The sequence below is a fragment of the Triticum urartu genome, chromosome 4 (assembly GCF_003073215.2).
Source record: "Triticum urartu cultivar G1812 chromosome 4, Tu2.1, whole genome shotgun sequence".
Classification (NCBI taxonomy): domain Eukaryota; kingdom Viridiplantae; phylum Streptophyta; class Magnoliopsida; order Poales; family Poaceae; genus Triticum; species Triticum urartu.
This window is the reverse complement of record NC_053025.1, coordinates 14,541,797-14,567,612: the sequence shown is the minus strand read 5'-3', so window position 1 is coordinate 14,567,612 and position 25,816 is coordinate 14,541,797. Positions and strand designations below refer to the sequence as shown.

At 44.2% G+C, this 25,816-nt stretch overlaps 1 protein-coding gene across 1 annotated transcript; it reads right to left on the bottom strand.

The window, feature by feature from the left end:
* Positions 1–21,152: 21,152 nt before the first annotated feature.
* On the bottom strand, positions 21,153–24,406 carry LOC125550279 (protein NRT1/ PTR FAMILY 8.3-like). Its single transcript, XM_048713242.1, has 5 exons — positions 24,237–24,406; positions 24,024–24,126; positions 23,717–23,934; positions 23,105–23,634; positions 21,153–22,304 (listed from the first exon to the last, which is right to left on the bottom strand). The coding sequence occupies exons 1-5, from the start codon at positions 24,294–24,296 to the stop codon at positions 21,476–21,478; spliced, it is 1,740 nt and encodes a 579-aa protein (XP_048569199.1). The 5' UTR covers positions 24,297–24,406; the 3' UTR covers positions 21,153–21,475.
* Between the last annotated feature and the right edge of the window lie 1,410 nt (positions 24,407–25,816).

The window sequence follows — 25,816 nt, the reverse complement described above, 5'->3', positions numbered from 1 at the left end:
CTCGCCGGAGCCGAAGCCGAGGTAGCCGCCCGCCGCCCCAGTTTTCTGAGAAAAACCAATCCATTTTTTTAAACCGTAGTTTTATTTTTTCCGGTTTATTTAATCCAGCGAGCGTTTGCTCTTTCGTTCGTTCTAACGAACACGTTCACCGTTTAGTTATAGATAATGAACGTCCGTTCGTTAATCTGTTCGTCGTTTTTATTTTTCTCGGATTTATCCACGATTATTTCTGATCGCGATTTCTGATCCGATTTTCGTTTTAGTTTAACTTTTCGCTCGTTTATCGGAATCAGGCGATTCAAGCGCCTAGAGTTTCGTCTTGAAACCCTCTTTCCGTTTAACCAACTCAAACAAGTTTTTGCTTCTGTAAAATTTGACCTAGGTCCAGATTAGTAAATGAAGCTTCTTTCTTTTGCCGTTTGTCTTTCGTTACTCTGTTCGTTTGATTCTTTTTGTCAACCGGAGTTCTTAAATTGAACTTTCTGGTTAGTTCTCTTATTTGAGTTTTACCAGTGCATTAGTTGAGTACTTATTGTATGCTTGTTTGATTGCGATAGAGTACCCGGAGTGCGCCGCTTGCTACTTCGAATCTCTAGGTTTCACGGATCATCAGCAAGGCAAGTAACACTTTGATCATACCTCTTACTACCCAGTTTTTATTGCATTAGATCAATCCTCAAACATTGCATGATTAGGATCTAACTAAATTGTGGGTTTGGGAAGTAGATGAGGTACTACCTATTACCTGTTTTATTATCAAACCCTTGGGAGTTACTTCTACGTTTGCTTATTATGCCATGCTATGCTAGTAGACGTGGATTGGGTGGGTGTATCCATGACAGATGTGAGATTGTTATATTAATGGTTTATTTAAGGTGGCAACTTAAACACACATCTGGGTGGATTGAGGCACCTGGGTATTCCAGTGATTGCCTGTTTTTCTTTATGGACCGCCAACCAGGCTCAAAGGGATCATGAGATTATTCATACTAGTAACTTCCGTGTGCAGCCACAAGCTACTATGGGCTCTAGAATAGTTGATTAAGTCGTGCGAACTCTTACAGTGGTAGACTAGCAGATGTAGGGGAAAGTAGGTGTAACGGTCTACCCGATCGTAAGGTGCTAGCGCTTCTGAAAGACTATGTCTCGGTCATCCGTTTCTCAAACACCATGTAGTGCGAGAATCCCAACGGAGGAGCTCGAGTCTTGTGGGTAAAAGTGCGCAAACCTCTGCAGAGTGTATAAACTAATCATGGTTAGCCATGTCCCCGGTTATGGACGTCTTGAGTATCTAGTACTTGGATTGTCACGTGAATCTTATCATGTTACTTTAATTAATATTGTTGGGTTTTAAAGATGATGCTTAATTGGGATTGAGAGGATGTCTATCTTCTCAATGTTTAACAACCACCATGATAGTTAAATAAAATTTATTCCTTTGCAGTAGGGAAAAATTGACTTTATGCAAAAACTGTAACCATAGAGCTTTCCACCAGCCATATATGCATGTAGTATAGCCTTATTCTTTCATTACTCTCTATGTGTTACATTGCCAGCATATTCCATGTGCTAACCCGTTTTCGGGCTGCAACGTTCATGTTGCAGACTTTTCAGACGACGAGTAAGGTGCCTTTAGGTCGTGGTTCTATACTCAGTGATGCCGTTGGAGTTGATGGACTCGCTTATCTTCCTAGCCTTCCGTTGTTATCGTTATTAGATGGCCTTAAGCCATATTTATTGTAATAAGTTCTATTTTGAGACACTCGTTGTAATAAGTGTGTGATTGCTACTCTGTTATAAATCCTTCAAGTATTGTGCGTGTCAGCATTACTGATCCAGCGATGACACTGATGCACAGAGATCAGACTGTTTAAGGTCTGGTTGCTACATCAGTGAGAAAATCACGTTCCCGAAGGTTTCATTCTGTTTGGAGTCCGTTTGATATTCCTTTTCTTCGAAACCCCAAAATAGGCAAAAAACAGCAATTCTAGGCTGGGCCTCCGGTTAATAGGTTAGTCCCAAAAATAATATAAAAGTGGATAATAAAGCCCAATAATGTCCAAAACAGTAGATAATATAGCATGGAGCAATCAAAAATTATAGATACGTTGGAGACGTATCAATATGCATAATTGTTGATCTGACAAAAGAGCCCATATTGCCTTGTCTTCTCCTGTTTATTGAATTCTTGCAGATTCCAGCTTAGTCCAATGCACGCGCACTATTATTATTATTCACATCATTCAGTCGTGCAAGTGAAAGGCAATTATGACGGTATATGATGGACTGACTGAGATGAGAAAAGCTGGTACGAACTCTCGACCTCTCTTATTTTTGTAAATATGATTAGTTCATCGTTCCTAATTCAGCCTATTATGAATAAACATGTTTACAATGACAACTAGAGATCATAGTTTCTTGTGACATGCTTGATTAGCTAGGAGCTTATAATGGTTTACCTTGCGTGCCAACATGCTATTAAAATGGTTGTCATGTGGTATGATAGGGTGGTATCCTCTTCTGAATGATTTAAGTGACTTGACTTGGCGCATGTTCACGCATGTAGTTGAAACAAAATCAACATAGCCTTCACAATATTTATGTTCATGGTGGATTATATCCTACTCATGCTTGCATTCGGTCTTGATTAATTTTAATGCATGTTCATGACTATTGTCGCTCTTTAGCTGGTCGCTTCCCAGTCTTTTGCTAGCCTTCACCTGTACTAAGCGGGAATACTGCTTGTGCATCCAACTCCATAAACCCCAAAGTTGTTCCATATGAGTCCACCATACCTACCTATATACGGTATCTACCTGCCGTTCCAAGTAAATTTGTATGTGCCAAACTCTAAACCTTCAAATAAATATCCTGTTTTGTATGCTCGAATAGCTCATGTATCAACTAGGGCTATCTGTATCTTCCATGTTAGGCGGGTTATTCTCAAGAGGAGTGGACTCATCTCCTCACTCACGAGAAAAGGGCTGGTCACCGGGATGCCTAGTCCCATGCTTTATGCAAATCAAATCAAAATAATTGCAAACAAAACTCCCCTGGGACTCTTGTTAGTTGGAGGCACTCGTTGTTTCGAGTAAGCCATGGATTGATGCTTGTTGGTGGAGGGGGAGTATAAACTTTACCATTCTATTTGGGAACCGCATATAATGTGTGTAGCAGGGAAGATATCGCCATCTCTTGGTTGTTATGTTGACAATGAAAGTATACCGCTCAAAATATTATTCACCTCTATTTCAAAACCGAGCTCTGGCACCTCTACAAATCCCTGCTTCCCTCTGTGAAGGGCCTATCTATTTACTTTCATGTTGAGTAATCATCCTATTATTAAAAAGCACCAGTTGGAGAGCACCGCTGACATTTGCATTCATTACTGTTAGTTTACATTGAGTATGACTTGACTCGATCTCTTTTACCATGAATTACAATGTCTAGTCAGTCCTTGATCTTTAAAGTGTTGGGTTTCGTAGTAATTTCAAAAAAATTCCTACGCTCACGCAAGATCATGTGATGCATAGCAACGAGAGGGGAATCCGTCGCCATCGTCATCATCAACCATCCTCCATCACCAATTTCATGATGCTCACCGCCGTGCGTGAGTAATTCCATCGTAGGCTTGCTGGACGGTGATGAGTTGGATGAGATTTATCATGTAATCGAGTTAGTTTTGTTAGGGTTTGACCCCTAGTATCCACTATGTTCTGAGATTGATGTTGCTATGACTTTGCCATGATTAATGCTTGTCACTAGGGCCCGAGTGCCATGATTTCAGATCTAAACCTATTATGTTTTCATCAATATATGAGAGTTCTTGATCCTATCTTGCAAGTCTATAGTCACCTATTATATGTTATGATCTGTTAACCCCGAAGTGACAATAATCGGGATACTTACCGGTGATGACCGTAGTTTGAGGAGTTCATGTATTCACTATGTGTTAATTCTTTGGTCTGGTACTCTATTAAAAGGAGGCCTTAATATCCCTTAGTTTCCGTTAGGACCCCGCTGCCACGGGAGGGTAGGACAAAAGATGTCATGCAAGTTTTTTCCATAAGCATGTATGCCACTAGTAGAAAACAGGGCTATGGTCCAGGCCGGCTCAGCCCATTAGTCCCGGTTCAGTGTAGAACCGGGACTAATGTGGGCATTGGTCCCGGTTCGTGAGCCCAGGGGGCCGGCCGGGCCACGTGGGCCATTGGTCCCGGTTCGTCTGGACCTTTTGGTCCCGGTTGGTGGGACGAACCGGGACCAATGGGCCTCGCTCCTGGCCCACCACCATTGGTCCCGGTTGGTGGCCTGAACCGGGACCAAAGGCTCCCCTTTAGTCCCGGTTCTTGCCACAAACCGGGACCAATGAGGTGCCTATATATACCCTCGCCCGCGAGCAGAGCACTCCAGTGCTCTGTTTTTCTCTGGCCGGCGAGGGGAGGGGTTTGTGGTGCTCTAGCTCACCTCCTATGCACATGAGGTGTTCGATGGAATGCCCGAGCCACACTACTTAAACTTTCTCCTCTCGAAGCTCGACCTCCAAGCTCCATTTTCCTCGAGATTTGTCTAGATTTAGCGGTCCGTCACGCCCCGTCCCCGTCTTCACCGCCGTCGATCACCCGCGCTGATCTCATCACCGACACCACCGTGGTGAGCCTCTTGTTCTTATCTTCTTTCTGAAAGGAAAAATATTCTTACTTGTCTGTTTAGATAGATACTTGTATCATTTTCTTACATTTATTATTGCATCTTATATAGTGCGATGGTTTTGGTATCCACCCCCGTCGGCCCTTGTCCTGTCTATGATTCGGATTTGGTATGTATATTATCTTCATAACTATTGGTTCATTTATTGTTTATGAAAATTATGCCGACCAACGTGACATAGATTTTATTTATCTAGGATGTATGTGAATCGGAAATGCCAACCGACCCTATTGTCGAGAGGTTAAATTTAGTTGAAGAATAAAACAATTTGTTGAAGGAAAAAATAAAAAAAATTGAGGAGGAGAAGATGATATTGGAGTTGCATGTTGCGGATGTCGTCGATGATCACAAGATCAAGATGGATGCAATGCGCTTGAAGATTAGAAAGATTAGAAAATATGCCATTCATACCGAGGCTTGGTATCATTATGCCGTTGGATCAATTGTTACCTTGGTTACGATTATGATCGCATTTGTTTTCGCATTGAAATGTTTTACATAGTTTCAATGTATGGTTTAATTAATTAGATGCTCTGGAGAGCTATATGTTGTTAGATGAGAACTATGTATGCACTTTGGTTTTAATGTGATGATGAACTTCTATTAATTTGGACACTTAATTATATATAATGCACGCAGATGAACCGGCAATGGATGTACGGTGACAGACACACCCGCGAGTACATTAAGGGCGTGCATGAGTTTCTCGATGCGGCTGAGGCAAACAAGCAGAATGGTTTTATGTGTTGTCCATGCACTGAATGTGGGAATACGAGGTCTTACTCTAACCGGAAAATCCTTCACTCCCACCTGCTTTACAAGGGTTTCATGCCACACTATAATGTTTGGACGAGGCACGGAGAAATAGGGGTTATGATGGAAGACGGCGAAGAAGAAGAGTACGATGACAACTATGTGCCCCCTGAATACGGTGATGCTGCAACGGGGGGAGCTGGTGAAGATCAAGAGGAACCAGACGATGTGCCCAATGATGCTGCCACGGGTGAAGCTGCTGAAGATCAAGAGGAACCAGACGATGTGCCCGATGATGATGATCTCCGCCGGGTCATTGTCGATGCAAGGACGCAATGCATTAGTCAAAAGGAGAAGCTGAAGTTCGATCGCATGTTAGAGGATCACAAAAAAGGGTTATACCCCAATTGCGAAGATGGCAACACAAAGCTCGGTACCGTACTGGAATTGCTGCAGTGGAAGGCAGAGAATGTTGTGGCTGACAAAGGATTTGAGAAGCTACTGAAAATATTGAAGAAGAAGCTTCCAAACGATAACGAATTGCCCGACAGTACATACGCAGCAAAGAAGGTCGTATGCCCTCTAGGATTGGAGGTGGAGAAGATACATGCATGCCCTAATGACTGCATCCTCTACCGCGGTGCATACAAGGATCTGAACGCATTCCCGGTATGCGGTGCGTTGCGGTATAAGATCAGACGAGATGACCCTGGTGATGTTGACGGCGAGCCCCTCAGGAAGAGGGTTCCTGCAAAGGTGATGTGGTATGCTCCTATAATACCATGGTTGAAACGTCTGTTCAGAAACGAAGAGCATGCCAAGTTGATGCGATGGCACAGTGAGAACCGAAAGAAAGATGGGAAGTTGAGAGCACCCGCTGACGGGTCGCAGTGGAGAAAAATCGAGAGAAAGTACTGGGATGAGTTTGCAAAGGACCCAAGGAATGTATGGTTTGCTTTAAGCGCGGATGGCATTAATCCTTTCGGGGAGCAGAGCAGCAATCACAGCACCTGGCCCATGACTCTATGCATGTATAACCTTCCTCCTTGGATGTGCATGAAGCGGAAGTTCATTATGATGCCAGTTCTCATCCAAGGCCCTAAGCAACCCGGCAACGAAATTGATGTGTACCTAAGGCCATTAGTTGAAGAACTTTTACAGCTGTGGAATGGAAACGGTGTACGTACGTGGGATGAGCACAGACAGGAGGAATTTAACCTTAAGGCGTTGCTGTTCGTGACCATCAACGATTGGCCCGCTCTCAGTAACCTTTCAGGACAGACAAACAAAGGATACCACGCATGCACGCACTGTTTAGATGACACTGAAAGTATATACCTGGACAAATGCAGGAAGAATGTGTACCTGGGCCATCGTCGATTTCTTCCGACCAATCATCAATGTCGAAAGAAAGGCAAGCATTTCAAAGGCGAGGCAGATCACCGGAAGAAGCCCGCCATGCGCACCGGTGTTCACGTGCTTGCTATGGTCAATGATTTACACTACGTAATCTTTGGAAAGGGTCTCGGTGGACTAGCTGTTCCGAATGACGTTGAGGGACACGCACCCATGTGGAAGAAGAAATCTATATTTTGGGATCTACCCTACTGGAAAGACCTAGAGGTCCGCTCCTCAATCGACGTGATGCACGTGACGAAGAACCTTTGCGTGAACCTGCTAGGCTTCTTGGGCGTGTATGGGAAGACAAAAGATACACCCGAGGCACGAGAGGACCTGCAACGTTTGCACGAAAAAGACGGCATGCCTCCGAAGCAGTATAAAGGTCCTGCCAGCTACGCTCTTACGAAAGAAGAGAAAGAAATCTTCTTTGAATGCCTGCTCAGTATGAAGGTCACGACTGGCTTCTCGTCGAATATAAAGGGAATAATAAATATGCCAGAGAAAAAGTTTCAGAACCTAAAGTCTCATGACTGCCACGTGATTATGACACAACTGCTTCCGATTGCATTGAGGGGGCTTCTACCGGAAAACGTTCGATTAGCCATTGTGAAGCTATGTGCATTCCTCAATGCAATCTCTCAGAAGGTGATCGATCCAGAAATCGTACCAAGGCTAAGGAGTGATGTGGCGCAATGTCTTGTCAGTTTCGAGCTGGTGTTCCCACCATCCTTCTTCAATATCATGACGCACGTCCTAGTTCATCTAGTCGACGAGATTGTCATCCTGGGGCCCGTATTTCTACACAATATGTTCCCTTTTGAGAGGTTCATGGGAGTCCTAAAGAAATATGTCCGTAACCGCGCTAGGCCAGAAGGAAGCATCTCCATGGGCCATCAAACAGAGGATGTTATCGGGTTTTGTGTTGACTTCATTCCTGGCCTTAACAAGATAGGTCTCCCTAAATCGCGGTATGAGGGGAGACTGACTGGAAAAGGCACTCTAGGAAGAGACTCAATAATATGCAGGGACGGATATTCTTGGTCTCAAGCACACTACACAGTTCTACAGAACTCTACCTTGGTGACCCCGTATGTCGATGAACACAAGAACAGTCTGCGCTCCAAACACCCGGAGCAGTGCGACGACTGGATTACATGTGAACACATCAGGACTTTCAACAGTTGGTTGGAAACACGTCTCAGAGGTGACAACACTGTTTGTGATGAGTTGTACTTGTTGTCTAGGGGACCATCTTTGACTGTATTGACTTACAAAGGATACGAGATAAATGGGAATACATTTTACACGATCGCCCAAGATCAAAAGAGCACCAACCAAAACAGCGGTGTCCGCTTTGATGTAGCAACCGAGAGCGGAAAGGACACATATTATGGTTACATAGTGGACATATGGGAACTTGACTACGGACCTGATTTTAAGGTCCCTTTGTTTAAGTGCAAATGGGTCAATCTGTTAGGCGGCGGGGTACAGGTAGACCCACAGTACGGAATGACAACAGTGGATCTGAAAAATCTTGGGTACACTGACGAACCGTTCGTCCTAGCCAATGATGTGGCACAGGTTATCTATGTGAAGGACATGTCTACCAAACCGAGAAAAAGAAAAGATAAGGAAGCGAATACATCATACGATGAGCCAAAGCGCCACATAGTTATTTCAGGAAAAAGGGACATCCTGGGAGTGGACGGCAAGACAGACATGTCTGAAGATTATGAAAAGTTTCATGAAATTCCTCCCTTCAATGTCAAGGCTGACCCAAGCATCCTGATAAACAATGAAGATTATCCATGGTTACGGCGCAATAAGCAAATGACACAAGCGAAGAAAAAGTGAAGACTTTCTCCCGCAATAAGCAAATGCTATGTGGGTGAAATTATGATACCATCCCAACTTTCAACTTTTTCAGAGTTCATTTGAAATGCTTTCATGTCTTATGGTTCGAAACTTTGATACTTCGAAAGTGATTGTCCATTTTGTACACGAAGTGCATCAATTTTTTGTCGTAACCCTCTCTACTTTTTGGAACATGCTATGTGGGTGAAATGATGATACCATGCCAACTTTCAACCTTTTCAGAGTTCATTTTGAAATGCTTTCCAATTTCAGAGTCATTTAGCTCAAAGAATGAATTAATAGCAAACAGAATGAACTACAAAACTTTTATGAAAATAAAAACAATCAATTAAAATATTATGTTATGATCAACTAAAATAAAACTTCTTCAAGCAAAGAATATAATTTTGTACTAAAATCAAAACTATAAGTATTAATTGTAAGTATAATAAAAATAAATAGCAAAGAAGAAAAAAATTTATTATAGTAAAGTTATTCATAACTAGTGATTCCACAAATTTTAAAAATTCAAATTTAAACTATTTTAAATTTTAAAACTAATTGCACTAACAGAAAGTTATAATTTTTGTGACCTAAAAGCAAAAAGAAATCACTAAAAAACTGTAAGTATTTAGTTGTAAGTAGAAATAAAAAATAAATAGAAAAAAAATTCTATTTTTATAGTAAAGTTATTCATAAACTAGTGATTCACACAAATTTTTAAAAATTCAAATTTAAACTATTTAAAATTTAAAACTAATGGCACTAACAGAAAGTTTATAATTTTTGTGACCTAAAAGCAAAAAGAAATCACTAAAAAACTGTAAGTATTATTTGTAAGTAGAAATAAAAAATAAATAGAAAAAAAATTCTAATTTTATAGTAAAGTTATTCATAAAATAGTGATTCACACAAATTTTTAAAAATTTAAATTTAAACTATTTAAAATTTAAAACTAATGGCACTAACAGAAAGTTTATAATTTTTGTGACCTAAAATCAAAAAGAAATCACTAAAAAACTGTAAGTATTTAGTTGTAAGTAGAAATAAAAAAAATAGAAAAAATTCTAATTTTTATAGTAAAGTTATTCATAAACTAGTGATTCACACAAATTTTTAAAAATTCAATTTAAACTATTTAAAATTTAAAACTAATGGCACTAACAGAAAGTTTATAATTTTTGTGACCTAAAAGCAAAAAGAAATCACTAAAAAACTGTAAGTATTTAGTTGTAAGTAGAAATAAAAAATAAATAGAAAAAAAATTCTAATTTTATAGTAAAGTTATTCATAAACTAGTGATTCACACAAATTTTTAAAAATTCAAATTTAAACTATTTAAAATTTAAAACTAATGGCACTAACAGAAAGTTTATAATTTTTGTGACCTAAAAGCAAAAAGAAATCACTAAAAAACTATAAGTATTTAGTTTAAGTAGAAATAAAAAATAAATAGAAAAAAATTCTAATTTTATAGTAAAGTTATTCATAAACTAGTGATTCACAAAATTTTTAAAAATTCAAATTTAAACTATTTAAAATTTAAAACTAATGGCACTAACAGAAAGTTTATAATTTTTGTGACCTAAAAGCAAAAAGAAATCACTAAAAAACTGCAAGTATTTAGTTTTAAGTAGAAATAAAAAAATAAAAAACCAAAAAAATGTAGAAATAAAAAGAAAAAACCAAAAATGCCACCTACTGGGCCTCCACGGCCGGAATACGACTAGAAACCCTACATGGCCAGGATTCAGGCCCGCAGAGGCCCAATAGGCCCACAGGCAGTAGCAAGTTTAGGCCCGAAAGCCTGCATTAGAGAGGAGCTCGAATGGGGAGGCAGAGCACGCGCTTATAAACCAGTGCCGGCGCCCTTCAGCTAGCGATGTGGGACTAAACTTTTGGGCGCGGGGCGCACAAGGGCATTGGTCCCGGTTGGTGGCACCAACCGGGACCAAAGGCCGCCACTTCCCGCCCTTTGGGCTGCTGAAAATTGGCCTTTGGTCCCGGTTCGTGGCACCAACCGGGACCAAAGGGGGGCATTGGTCACGGTTCGTGCCACCAACCGGGACCATTGCTCTGGCTATATATACAACCCTTGCGAAATTTTCGCCAACTGCTCCATTCCCCATCGCCGACGCCGCCAGGCTGCTCGGTCCTCCTCGTCGCCGTCGCCGCCGCCGAGCCCTGCCCCTCATCATCGCCTCCGCCACCGCCGAGCCCTGCCCGAACGCCGTCAGGCTGCTCCACTTCGCCGTCCTCGCCGCCGCCGTCGAGCCCTACCCCCGACGCCTTCCCGGCCGCTCCACTGTGAGCCGCCGTGCCGTTCCCTCCTCTCCTCTCTCCCCCCGCCGCGCCTGCCACCGCCGCCAGCCGCGCCCCGACGCCGTTGCCCGCCAGTGCTCTTGCCGCGCCCCGACGCCGCTGCCCGCCGTGCTCTGCCGTACGTGCTCCGCTTGCCGCGCCGCCGCTGGTTCACCGCCACGCCCGTCGTGTTCTGCCTCGACGCGCCGCCTGGCCGCTCCGCTTGCCGCGCGGTCCGCTTGCCGCCGCCCGCCTCTGTTAATTTTTTGAGATATATATGCATGTGTGTAGTGTATATATATGTGTATGTATGTGTATGTGTGTGCAGTGTATATGTGTGTGCATGCAGATATGTATATGTATGTGTATGTATGCATGTGTTGTAGTGTATATGTGTATGTATGTATATGTGTGTACCAGATAACTTCGACATGAGGGGGGTCGATATACCCCTCCCCGATAACTTCGACATCAATGGGGGGAGGGGTCGCCGAGGGTCGAGGGTCGAGGGTTGCCGAGTGTCGAGGGATCGAGGGGGCGAGGGTCGGAACTAGCTAGGGTAGAGGGTCGAGGTCGCCAAGTGTTCGAGGGGGCGAGGGTCGGGAAGAAGAGGAGAAAGAGAGGAAGAAAAGGAGATGAAGACGCGGGAAAGAGAGAAGGATAATGGAGAGTAGGCACACGGAAGGAAAAGTTTTATATAGAAAGTTACAATTTTAGAAAAGTTTTATATATGCAAAAGTTACAATTTTAGAAAAAGAAGGATAGGAAAGAAGAAAATAAGAAGAGGAAAGAAAGAAGAGGAGAGGAAGAAGAGGAGAAATAAATAAGAAGAAGAAAAAGAAGAAAAAGAAGAGAAGAAGAAAGGAATAGTGGAGAAGAAGAGAAAATAGAATATATTCTATTTTCTCTTCTTCTCCACTATTCCTTTCTTCTTCTCCTCTTTTTTTCTTCTTTTTTTTCTTCGATCTTCTCCTCTAGCTATTCCTTCTTCTTCGAGGGTTCTATAGGGTCGAGGGATCGAGGGTCGAGGGTTCCAGGGTCGTCTAGGGGTCGAGGGTTCCAGGGTCGTCGAGGGTTCGAGGGGTCGAGGATCGCCGAGGGGTCGAGAGAGGTTTCCTAGTGTCAAAGTATTGAAGAAATCCATGCCTTCATCATTAGCCGGAAGTAACCAGGGCATGTTGGTACGAAGTTCTGCAAAGTTGTCTTTGGAATGGAGTCCCGGATAGAATAATCCGCCTTTTGGTACCGAATTCAGCAAAGGCCTTCCAAATAGCGATATTCGGAAGGCTCTTGCTGAACTTTGTACAAAAGGCGAATTATCCTATCTGAGTCCGTTCTAGAACAACTTTGAAGAGCTTCGTACCATCATGCACATGTTACTTTCGCCTAATGATGAAGACATGGTTTTGTTGAATCCTGACACTACGCAACCTCCCGACCCCTCGGCGATCCATCGAACATGAGAGGAAGAAGAGGATAAAAAAAGAAGAGGAAGAAGAAAAAAAGAGGAGAAGAAAGAATAGAGGAGATCTTCTCCTCTATTCTTTTCTCCTCTTATTCTTCTTCTTCCTCTTTTTTTTATTGGGAACGAGGGTCGTCGAGGGACATAGATGTAGTGTCGTCGTTGTCGATATATACCCCCTCCCGATAGCTTACTATGATTAGGTAGCTAGTTCTACGTTTGGCACTAATATATCCATCTGTCATGTTTGAATAATAATTGCCATGTTGTAAATATTTGTAGAAACTATGGACACCGCCCTAGACGAAGCAACAAAAGAAGCGTTGTTGAGGGACATAATCGCAGAAGGAAGTGATGCCATCTCGTTGTTTCTCAACGAAACCGATGGTCTGGAAGGAGAGGGTGAACAAGCTGGCTACGGTGACCTAATGCCGGTGCAAGAAGGAGACCGTGATGACGGCTCCGGTGACCGAACCGAGTCCGGCCAGGTATATATATTAGTTAAGCCTATGCTGACTAGCTATTGATGCATTCATTGTTTTGGTATGTACACATATTAATTAAGTCTTTGTTCTTTTTTCTAGCCCTCCGGATCGAGCACAACTTCGGTAAAGAGACGAGGCCCGAAGAAAAAGTTGAGCTCGGATGAAAAGTTTGAGATCATAGCAATCGCGCCCGACGGCCAACCGATTGAACCCCTCCGGACAAAGAGCGCATTTGTTGCTTAGTGCGGGGTTCTGGTTAGGGACAAGATCCCGATAAGCATCCAGCAATGGTTTAAGCCGGCTACAGAAGACCCTGAGGTGTCTTATGTCAATGATATGCAGAAAAATGATCTTTGGACTGAGCTGAAGTCAAATTTCACCCTACCGCAGAGGAGATCCAGAGAAGCCAGTTAAAGAGCAATTAATCAAGTCTTTTGCTCTTAAGAGGATGGCAGAACTATTCAGGAGGTGGAAGAAAGAGCTGAATAAGTTTGTCGAAAATAAAGAGACACCAGAATTCAAGAGGCAGATATGAGAAGATCAGAGATCACTGGCCTGCATTTGTGGCCCACAAGACATCGGAAAAGAGTAAGAAGATGTCGGCGACAAACAAGCAAAATGCTGCGAAGAAGAAGCTTCACCATCGCACGGGGTCAGGTGGCTACCTCGTAGCCCGGCCTAAGTGGTCCAAGACTGAGAATGATCTGGTTCATAAAGGGATCGAACCAGAGACAATTAACTGGCCAGACCGTTGCCGGACTTGGTTCTTCGGGGCTGGCGGAACACTGGACCCTGTAACAGGGAAGTGCATTTGGACGAACGATCAAATGGACATACCAGTCAGTAAGCTTAAGCAGTATATCGAAGCAGCGCAGGAAGGGACGTTCTTTCCAGACAGAGAGAACGACGAGCTCACAATGGCCCTCGGGAATCCTGAGCACCCTGGACGGACACGAGGCACGCCAGGCTCCATTCCGTGGAAGGTTGGGTTTCCGGACGCAGGCGGTTACAAATCCCATGAGAGGAGGAAAAAAGTGCAGCAGACCCAAATGCAGGCGCTGCAAGCAAGGGTAGACGCGATAGAGGAACGAGAAGCAAATCGCAGCAAACGTACTGCCGAAGCCTCCCCCGAAGCTACCCCGCCATCTCAGCGCAGAAGCAGCGTGGCTTCCACCGAGCTGCTTCAGCCGGAGCATGCCTTGACGGCTCCTGCCAGCTATCCCGTGGATGCTATAACGGAGTCTCAAAATTGCCACCTTATGACGCAATGGATGAATTTGAAGGTCAAGGCGGCTGTTGGCTCTGTTTTTCCTACTGAACCCGGCGCAACTTTTCACTGCCGGCCGATTCCAGAAGGATATGCTAGTGATGGTGGATGAGATAACGGAGGGATTTGAGGATCCAGCTTGACCACCCTACCGGTGAAGGGGAGACTCGGCTGGGGTCTGCTCTGAAGACTCCATGCCTATGGCGGAAGAGCTCATCAACCTTCCGAACTGGACGCCACCGCCTCCTCCTCCTCCTCCGGCGAGTCAGGGCACTCCGCCTCCACCGCCTCCTCCTCCTCCGGCGAGTGACGATCAGGGCCCTCGGCCGGCTCCTTCTCCGGCGCGCGGCGGCACTCCGCCTCCTTCTCCGCCTGCGCCGACGCGCCCGAGCAGCCAGCCTCCTCCTTCTCCGCCTCGTCAGCAAGGGCGGAAGAGACCTGCCGCCGCTCCAGCTGCTCCGGCGCGTCGTAGTCCTTCTCCTCCGCCCTCTTAAGCAAGTAAAGAAGACAACCGCTACGTCTGCTCGGTCGGCGTCTAGCAGTACAACCCAGAGGCGGGAGGACATACAGATTCGGTCCTTCTCTGAAGACTCCAGAGAAGTTACCATACGAGAGGACCCAGGAGGAGAACGCCGAGATCGCGCGAGAAGAAGTGAAGAAATTCTTTGAAGGGGTGAAAGCAAAGAAACATCCACCTCCGGAGGAGAAGGTAGATCGGGTGAAAGTGAAGCGCACTCTGGCTGCCCTGACAAAACCACCGAAGTCTGATTCACCGAAAGGAAACTATGACCGCATTATTGGAAAGGAATTTGCCGAAGCGGAGCGGTCGGGAAGTACTGTCAGTGATCAAAGGCTGAAAGAACGACGAGCTGGGAAACAAATTGCCCAGCTCGGCGAACAAGCGAAGCAATCGTGCCCCCCGCTCAAGGTGCCTAGCCACAACGTCGATAATGATCCGAGGATGGTGCCCGGTTATAGCAATCTTGCAGATTACCTGCCCGACGAAGTACATTATGAACCCATGGAGGTGCAGATACAAAGATACGAGTACGGGAAGCCTCTCGTCAAAGATGAAAGATCTCTATCAACGATGATGCGAAGATTGCATGATTGGTACTTGAAAATCTGCAGAGAGTCTGGGGGGAGGAGTACTTTGTATGTGAGAGTTAAACAGGAGCATGACGTCGTTGGAATTGATGTTGCCTGTTCCATTTGAGGAGTTCTATCAGTTTTTCAATCAATTGGCCCTCGATAAAAGCAACGGTCACCTGCTACTGTCTGTAAGTAGTACTACTTCTGTCATTAAGTCTCTCTATATAGCTCAGCTCTTTCATTGCATGTATTTATAATTATCCTCACTATATTATGCAGATTGAAGATCGTCGAATTGAAGAAAAGACAAATCGGTGATATTGGGTTCTTAACACAAATATCATAGATGCAACTCAGGTTAAATTTCATGCCGCAGATACCGAGGCCAACTTGCTACGATCGTTGGTAATAAATGAAAACAAAGATATAATACTCTTTCCTTACAACTTCAAGTGAGTGTTACTGTCTTGTGCATATTCGGTTTCCCTTATATATTAGTCAAGGTTATAGTAATGTAATTGATGAGTTATGCATGCGTGTGCAGTTTCCACTATATTCTCCTAGAGATTAAGCTTGAGCAGGGACTAGTAACCGTCTTAGACTCAAGACGAAAAGATCCCCAGGACTATGCGGACATGACTCAAATGCTCGAGAAGTAAGTTAAATCGATCATTATCCACCATATCAGCAACTTTGTTCATTTCCTGATATATCAAGTAATTGTTTTCTTTGTCTGGCAGGGTTTGGAAAAAATTCACCAAAAAAGCTCCGGGACTCCCGAAGAAGCTGCAATTTAGACACCTGAAAGTAAGTACTATAGTAGCATGTTCCGCGCATCTCCTATTGATTCAAGCGCTAGTTTCATCAATACCATTTGGCATTCTTGCTTATCAGTTTGATTGACCTCTATTTCTTGTAAAGTGGTTGTGGCAGGAACAAGGGAATGATTTCTGTGGATACTACGTTTGCGAGTCCATCCGCCACACGACCTGTGAGCGGGGCTACTCTGACGAACAATATGAAGTGCGTAAATAACAACATTCACAATTTTATTTTATTACCATCATTTGTGTTGAGTTTCATTCATTCATATATATATATATGTATTGACCCCCTTCTTCAAATTAGATGTTTCGGAAGCGGGATGAACTCCTAGCACCAGCTCGCATGCGAGCAATTCAAGAGGAATTGGCGGCATTCTTTCTTGACCACGTGATCCCTGAAGACGGAGAATTCTATGTGGACCCTGAGTCCGTATGATTACATTTGTAAGAGATAATTATTGTATATATGTAGCCGGTAGTGTCAGATAGATATACGAGAACTTGTTGTTCGACCAATCTCTCGGAGAAGGAGAGGTGGTCGATATCACTTCTCTCTGTATATATGCATATATGTTCATGACGATCTTCTGTTTCCTTCGTTTGCTTACTAGCTAGCTAGCGTGTCTAGTCCTCTCTATATACGTATGTATAGTACGTAGCGTCGACCAAGCACGGACATAAGAGAGGACACTTCTCTCTATTAATTATAACTAGCTAACACAATATATGAAACACCTAAATTAACCCCAAAACCCCCAACCCCCCCCTTCAAAAAAAAACAAAAACCCCAGCCACAGAAGTGCTGACGCGTGGATGCCTATTGGTCCCGGTTGGTGCCACCAACCGGGACCAAAGGGTCTCCTGACTGGGCTCTGTGCAATGCCCACGTGGAGTGCCTTTAGTCCCGGTTCTGGATTGAACCGGGACTAAAGAGGGGAGGTATTAGTACCGACACTTTAGTCCCGGTTCCGGAACCGGAACTAAAGGCCCTTACGAACCGGGACTATAGGCCCTTTTTCTATCAGTGGACTATATCCGGAATACATGCCTACATTACATTGATGAATTGGAGCTAGTTCTGTGTCACCCTAGGTTATGACTGTTACATGATGAACCGCATCCGGCATAATTCTCCATCACTGATCCATTGCCTACGAGCTTTCCATATATTGTTCTTCGCTTATTTACTTTTCCGTTGCTATTGCTATCATCACTACAAAATACCAAAAACACTACTTTTGCTACTATTACCTTTTGCTACCGTTACCACTACTATCATATTACTTTGCTACTAAATACTTTGCTGCAGATATTAAGTTTCCAGGTGTGGTTGAATTGACAACTCAGCTGCTAATACTTGAGAATATTCTTTGGCTCCCCTTGTGTCGAATCAATAAATTTGGGTTGAATACTCTACCCTCGAAAACTGTTGCGATCCCCTATACTTGTGGGTTATCAGTGGGCCTCAAGCTAGACGTCCTTTTCACATTTTTCTTCTTCTTTCTTCTCTGCTTCTTCTTCCTCTCACCTCCTGCTGATTCCATATCGTCTCCCGCGCTACGAGTTCGCCGGCGTCAAGGGCGTGCCCCCTTGCTGCTTGCACAAGCACCTCCTCCCCCTCCGCTGCAAGCATCTCCTCTCCCCCATGAAACCTAAAAGCTACTCCCCCATGGTGCTGCAACTGACACCATCGACGACCTTTGGGACTGTCATCTCCCTCCCCAGGTGGATGTGCTAATTTGGCACTCAATCCTCCTCATCATACTGTGGAATATTTGGGATTCCAGGAACTCTATGACTTTCAAGCAACAGAATCACCACAACATCTTCGCCCTCAAGCGAATCATCGACGACCTCATACTCTGGACGCACCGGATCAAGAAGCCAGAGCATAAATAGGCCGCCTCCTCATGGCGCTCCTATCTATCATCACGTCTACACATGCTTATGTAATTCACCTTTGTAATCAGACAAACGTTCGGTTACAAAATTGAGAAATGTATTCAGGTGGAGAGCTCCCCCCGGTGATTTTTCAAAAAAAGAAGAAGACGACCAAAATCTGCGGTTAGCCATTGCTCAAAATATTAAAGCTGCATAGGGTGATCGAGCAAGTTACAACCAGCGTCACCAAAAGCTTCAATTGATGGAACCAATTTTTGGGGGTGTTGGCACTAGCAAACACGAAAGCTTCAACCGGCGATGATAAAAGCTTCAACTGGCGACGAGAAAAGCTTCAACCGGCGATGAAATAAGTTCCAACAATAGACAACACAAATTATGGGTGACGAAGAAAGCTGCAACTGTTGGTGACAAAAGCTACATACGGCAATGGAAAAAGCTTCAACCATTCATGTCACAGCTTTGACCTGCGACGGCAGATGCCATTTTTGTTGCATCCATCGTCTTTTTTTGCTATGACCCGCGTTGACATATGCTGCAACCATTCGTGACGACGATCCCAACCTGTGACGGCGGCAACAACATTTTGCTGCATCCATCGCCGTTTTTTCGCCATGACTGGCGTTGATGATTGCTTCGACGGGGGCTCGTCATGGGAGGTGGAGCTGCAAGGATTTTGGGAGGTGGAGCTGTGAGGCTATTGGACAAGTTCTTCCTATGACAGCAACGGACGAATAAGATACATCGACAGCCTCCACGTTTTTTGCAGCGACGACCTTGGGTGTGGGCGTGGCGAGCAGCGGTGCTGCAAGCGGCCGGCGACGGGGTCGTGCGCCGTCGTTTTCTACGAAAGGTGAGCCCCGAGGTGCTACAAGCTAGAGGACACGAGGTGATTTTCATGCGTCTTCTGCATGCGCGTGGGAAGGAAGCTTCACTCGGGGGAATCATTTTCAGATTGGGGGAAGAAGATAAGGCCTAAACGGTTCAGATGGTGCCAATCCGACGGGTGCTAGGCGACCGGCCGAAATGTTGGGCCGGCACACCGGCGCCCAATACTGCCCCTGTTTGTTTGAGCTTTTGCTTATGCTTTTGTACCTTTTTCACTTTGATCAAAAAACCATAAAAGCTCCTAAGGCCTTGTACAATGAGAGATGCTTAGAGAGATGCTTAGAAAAATAAAGCAGGTTTTTCTGAAGCACCGGTGCCTATTTCTACAGGAGAGACGCTTAGTTAACCGTCTATCCTATACAAATAAGCACCGGTGCTTAAGAAAAGTCTGGTTTATTTCTCTAAGCACCTCCCCTAAGCACCTCCCATTGTACAAGGCCTAAATAGGTGCTTTTATAGCTCTTATGGCTTTTGAAGCTAAATATTGTTATATTGATTCATCAAAAGCCAAAAAAAGCTCTAAAAGCATCTATTTAGGAGCTTTTATGGCTTTTTAGTCAAAGTGGAAAAGCTGCAAAAATAAAAGCAAAAGTCCAAACAAACAGGGCCTAAATAATTTTGGTTAGATATATAGTCCTGCCAAAATTCTCAGAACTGTTTTTAAGGCATTTTGGATTCATTCAATGCAATTTCAGGGTCCTTGCCCTTTATTTAATATTTTCCGAGCCTTTTGAAAATTCCCTTGACTCAATTTTCCTTTGAATTTAACATGATGCATGGATAAAGATGCAACTATTTACAAACAATTTATAGAGATGTGACAGCAAGTTGACATGAGGTGGCGGCTTTACTTGTTAAAACATGGCAACTTTGTCATAGTTCGTTTTTTGTCAGAAATATTGTCATGTTTGTCAACCTTGCGTGAACTAAAGTTGTCATAAAAAACGATCGGATGGTCATGCTTAAAATATGAACGTTCATGATTTATCATTTTCGTATTTTTTAAATAAACATGATGAGTTGTCTACATTTTGTTTTACTTTTTTTTACATTTTGTTTTACAATAAATATGAATTTATGCTCCATAATACTCCCTCCTCCGTCCTACTCCCTCCGTTCCGAATTACTTGTCTTAAATTTGTCTAGATACGGAAAGTATCTAGTATTAAAATGAGTTTAGATACATCCGTATCTAGACAAATTAAGACAAAGTAGTTCAGAACGGAAAGAGTATAATGTAAGATGTTTTTTGACAGTGCACTAATGGGGCGGAGGAAGAAAAAAAGCCATTACTGTATCCGTGTCGACACGGTTGTGCTCGTACAGAGGCCCAAGCCGGCCGTGCGGCCTCCGCACTCGCCATGGCGAGAGCGTGCGTGCCAGACCGACGCCGCCGCCACCCTCGTGGAGGAGCGCTCGTTGCAACGGCCTTCGCCGCAGCCGCCACATGCTGCTGTCGCTGGATGAGCATCACCGCCGCCGCATCGCGCCTCTCGGCAGCAGCCAGCAGGTTACTTTTGCCCTTTCCACGGAACGCGCCCAACGTGTTCGGCGATTTGCCTACGCACGGACTGACGCTTGAGATGCTTGGAAGAAGTTGCACCTGAGGCTCAGGTAACTGCAGGACTCGTATATGCTCATTAGAAAAATCCTGAAATTGTCATTTTTCTTAATGGTAGTTTTGGAACCCAACAGATTTTTTTTACAAGGTTTGTGTTTTGTGCAAATAACTCTGCAGCCATACCTACAGTTTATAGTTCCAGAGAAGTGCACAGAACAATTTTATTGCTCCCTCCAATCCACATTAATTGTCGCTGGTTTAATACAAAGTTAACGATTAATATGGATCAGAGGGGTACCAGATTACATTCTCGAATTATTTGTCCTACTAGATTATAAGCGGACGAGAAGCCCTACCTGAATATATTTCTCATACCTGCAAAGCAGCAGAAAAATCCCACTGCATAGGGGGGGGGGGGGGTACAAGTGGTAAGGTTTCAGATTACAGGGGAATCAGAGGTTCTAGGTAGGGGATCCAGGCCAGCATGCCTCCCTGTTCGTGAGCTTCAGTCTACTGTCCTGGTACAATTGACTATGAAAGTAGCCTTAAAGACGATCAGAATATTCTATCACAACAACCCCCTAATTGGATCATCTTTATTAAAAGAAAACCACTTGGGGTCCTTTATTTTTTGCATGAAAAATACCACTTTGAATGATCTCATCAGTTAACCATACTCTGATTTGCATCAAATGATCTCTTGAAGTTGTGGGGGCATAACCAGCTCATCCGCCCACACCAAAGAACTTATTTAATTTTGTCTCAAATTCTTCTCTTGGTTTGAAGTTGGCTGCTAAGTACAGAGAATAGGCGGAAGTAAAACCATATATACAATGATAAAAATTGAAGTTTCAGTTTATTATCTATCATTCTGATGGATAATGCTGTGCGCCATCCACAGATACTGCATAGAAGCCATCTTTGTTGTGATATGATAGGAAAGTCAATAAGCTTCTGTCCAGTGTTCACCATTTTGTGTCAAGAAGTTGTCTTCTCTCTATGCCTCATGGAGTAGTGCACAAATTGCGCCAGATTCAGTAAGCTAAGAGCAGCCATCATCCAGAAGAAATAGTCCAAGTGCCCTTCATTCAGATTATCCGGGATCCATCCAGGCGCACCACCGTGCTTCGTGGCCACCGCAACAACACTAAATACGAGTGCGTTGAAGTAAGCCGCGGACGCAACTGCAAGCTGCGAGAATGCTGCACAAAGGCTCTTCATGGTGTAAGGGGCCTCATCGTAGAAGAACTCCACCATTCCGATTCCTGTGAAAACCCCAGCTGTACCTTGCATTACATATGCAGGAACTTGCCACAGAATGCTCACTGGCACAGGCACATTCTGGTCTGCCAGGCCACTGGCTTGCGCGATGGCCAGCCTTTTCATCTCAAGCATTGCTGAGTACACCATGGTCAGCATGGACAGTGCAAAGCCAATTCCAAGGCGCTGCGTCTGCGAGAAGCCCTTCGCCTTGCCGGTATAACGCCGCACGAGTGGCACTAGCACGGATTCGTAGATGAAAACCCCAATAAGGACGCTGAACACGTTGACAATAGAGAGGGAGGCAGGTGGGATTGCGAACTGGCCGACGTGGTTGTCCATGACCATCCCCTGCTCGATAAATGTCGATGCGCTCTGCCCAGCGACTGAGTAGAAGATCACGAACGACGCCCAGATGGGTAACATCCGTAGCAGTATCTTCAGCTCCTCAACTTGGGTCACTGTGCAGAAACTCCATGAACACATCGGCAACGCCGTGCATGTCTTGTCTAACGGGGGCAGCACTGCGGCAGCCTTGTCTAGAAACCTGAAGAATGCAATCACATAATTATAACTTATATATAAGAGGTAAGGTCTCGCACTTTAAGTTTACTCATAGATGCAGTTTCTAGATATCGTTTTGTAGCAAATTTTCTGACGAAAATGCCTTTTGGAGCTCGGCCTCCATGGAGGCCGGTTTTTGAAAAACACAAAATTCATGAAAATTCATATTTTTACAATTCAAAAAAATCTGAAAAAAATTACAGATATACATGGAGGCATAACACACATGTGTGTAAATTTTTAGGACGAAATACGTTGAAATGAAGGCTGTGCAAAAAAGACAAATCTGAGGCTTTTTAACACATGTTACTATTCATCCTCAAAGTTCAGAAATTTGTCTTTTTTGTGTAGGTCGCATTTCGAAGTATTTCATCTTGAATTTTTACATGCACATACAAAAAAGACAAATCTGAGGCTTTTTAACACATGTTACTATTCATCCTCAAAGTTCAGAAATTTGTCTTTTTTGTGTAGGTCGCATTTCGAAGTATTTCATCTTGAATTTTTACATGCACATACATTTCATCCGTGTATAGTTGCATATTTATTTTCAGAATTTTTTGAAGTCAAAAAGTTTGAATTTTGATTTTTTCAAAAATAAAGGGCTCCATGGTGCTCGGTCACCAAAACACCCTACTCATTTTCTGATATCTTTTGTGCTTGCAAAAAAGATGTCACACCTCACAATTGCACAAAAAGATGTCATAGCTCAATGAAATAACTTGTTTCTAAATGTCAAATTTAGACTATGGATTGATTTTAGTAATGCAATAATTGAAGTACCTGAATTGATTCGTATGCTGAATATTGTGACTTGATTCAGGTGCTGATGACGAACTGGTCGGCTCGTACAAGGACGATATATCATCTGGCAGTTGCACATGCCACTTCCTGATGGCCGCAACGAGCACCTGACAGATGCTCGTGAATGGGCTTGCTCTCAGTTTCCTGAACCTGTACACTCTGGAGCCACCAACAAACACTGCTAGGCCCAAGGCCATGAGCACCGTTGGGATCGCGAAACTGAGCCCCCACCAACCATTGTCCTGCAGCCAAACAAGCAGTGTGCTCGACAGAAGGGAGCCGAGATTGAGCAGGAAGTAGTACCAGTTGAAGAAGGAGCCCTTCTTCTCCAGCTCTGTCAGGTCCCCGCTGTCGAACTGGTCGGCACCGAAGGCCGACGCGCAGGGTTTGATGCCAGCGCTCCCAAGCCCGGCAAGATAAAGTCCTAGGTACACCACCACAGCATGATGAACATCACCATGGTAGTAGGATGTCGGGACTGATGCTGAGACCGTGAGCACGAGCATCCCCTGTCAAATTTGCAGTGTTGAGAGTCGCAATTATCATTACAGAGATCTGGTGGGTTAGCCGTGCTGTGCTAGCCGTACTTACAATGGTGTAGACCGGAAGGGAAACAACCATCGTCCAGTATCTTCCCAGATATGTGTCAGCCAAGAAGGCCCCAATAAGTGGCGCGAGGAAGCATGCGCCAACCCAGGCAGAGACATCCCGCGCGGCGGCGACCTTGCTTTCGTGGAGCACCGTGGTGAGGTAGGTCACCAAGTTGGACGCGATTGCAAAGAAGGCGACGCATTCGCAAAACTCGACGCCTGAGATGCGTTGAGGGGGTCAGCAGCAAAAAGAGAAGAAGAGAAAAAACAGGAGCAGTTTGCATGAGTGAATCGCTCTTGTCTGGTACCTAAAATCATGTAGCACGCCCTCCAATTGCCTGTGTTGTGCTTCAGAGCAGGCTGATTGTTGATGTCAACAGATCCATCGCTGGTGTATTCTGAACCTACATCCTACATCACAGTACCAGGACATCCAGTTTGGAAAATTGAAACTGTAAATCTCTCGCGGAGGACTGACAAGGAGTAAGAGAAGAAGAGAAGTGGAGTGTAAGACAGTATACCTGATTAAGCAGCGGTTGCAGATGTAGCAGGGGCCTCTCCTCGTCTGCTGCTGCTTCCATGTCTGCTTATAAGATGGAGCAGAAGGAGGGTCGAGGAAAGGAGCTCGGCATCGCCTAAAAGTTACCTGCATGTGCTCTTGTCTACTTTTGGTCTGAAGACTGGTAGGTTGCTTCCAAATCAGTGGTAGGGTCACTAAGATATATGGTAAAAAGGTGGCAAGTTCATTCCAAATCAAGGGATCGCGTGTGTTGTGACTGCATTTTCTTTTCTGGTGAGTGAACTATGATTGAAGGGTCGATTTTAGCTACAGACCACAGTGGTGTCTCCATTCGCCTACATCAGGACCCATGCCCATGACATACCCCCCCCCCCCCCCCCCCCCCCCCCCCTCTCTCTCACTCACTCATTAGCAACAGTGTTATTCTCCAACTTTTGTACTCCTTCCGTTCCGAATTACTTGTCGCAAGTATCGATGTATCTATATGTATTTTAGTTCTAAATACATCCATTTCTGCGACGAGTAATTTGGAACGGAGGGAGTAGGAGGCTAGGAGGTAAATTTGTTTTTCTTTGATTCTGTTCAACACCAGTATATATGTGGACCTAACAATTTTTTATTTTTTTACTTTTGAAATCACAAGGAGCAGACACACACCGTTGCAAAGACAATCAATGGCGCTGGTGGTGGCCTGAGGAACCAGTTACTATGAGTCTCTGACTATTGATTGATTATGTCGGAGGGATGGTTAAAATAAAGAGATGCGACGAAAATTTGAAAGGTGGAGGGATGGCGATGGTGGTGTCCATATGCACATAGGGCCCACAAGACGTTCCCACCTGCAGCACGCAGCCAACTCTTTTCTGCCCACTATTGCCTCAGGTATTTGCATTTATAAGAGATATATGACTACATAGGATAGGAACACGTGTGCAGGCTTAACAACACTCATCAGAATTATCAAACCACCCTCTAAACTTGGAATTAGGGAGTGATAAACAACAGATGTGATGCTGTCCTGTCCTACTCCTTCCAACACCTTTAGGCTCATCAGTTAATTCCATCTTTTACTCCATAATTTTACAGTAATTACTACCCATTGAGAAGAGCATATATGCAACCTATGAAATTTATTAGAGCATCTACAGCCGGAAGAGGTTTTGTAGCACCGGGGTGCTCCAGCCCCTATATGAATGTTAAGTTGAAAAAAATACCAAGAAAAGAAAAGGGGATTTAGGGATATCAAACTTGGGTCTCCAATCTACTTTCGTGTGAAATTTCATGAAAAGAATACCAGAAAACATATTTGTGGCAAAAAAGACGAAAAATTGCTATGTATAGAAGAAGCTGTTTGGATGGATTTTAGTCCGAGCTGTATTTCCTTAAACAGAGTCACACGTGTCTGTTGGGTTAATGTTCAACCGAGCTAGTATAACAATCGGAGGCATGAGGCGCACCACGTGCCCGGTCCATACTCCCGCAAACATCCTCTAACTTTGCATTCGGTTTATGGGAATTCGGACACGAGAACGCATCCGACATTTTACACCACTTTGGATAGTAAAAAAACGTCCCGATGCG

Coding starts and splice junctions, on each gene's coding strand:
- LOC125550279 (XM_048713242.1), bottom strand. CDS start 24,296: ATGGAAGCAGCAGCAGACGAGGAGAGGCCCCTGCTACATCTGCAACCG. Junction 23,935..24,023: donor GGCGTGCTACATGATTTTAG/GTACCAGACAAG, acceptor AACGCATCTCAG/GCGTCGAGTTTTGCGAATGC. Junction 23,635..23,716: donor CCCTTCCGGTCTACACCATT/GTAAGTACGGCT, acceptor CAAATTTGACAG/GGGATGCTCGTGCTCACGGT.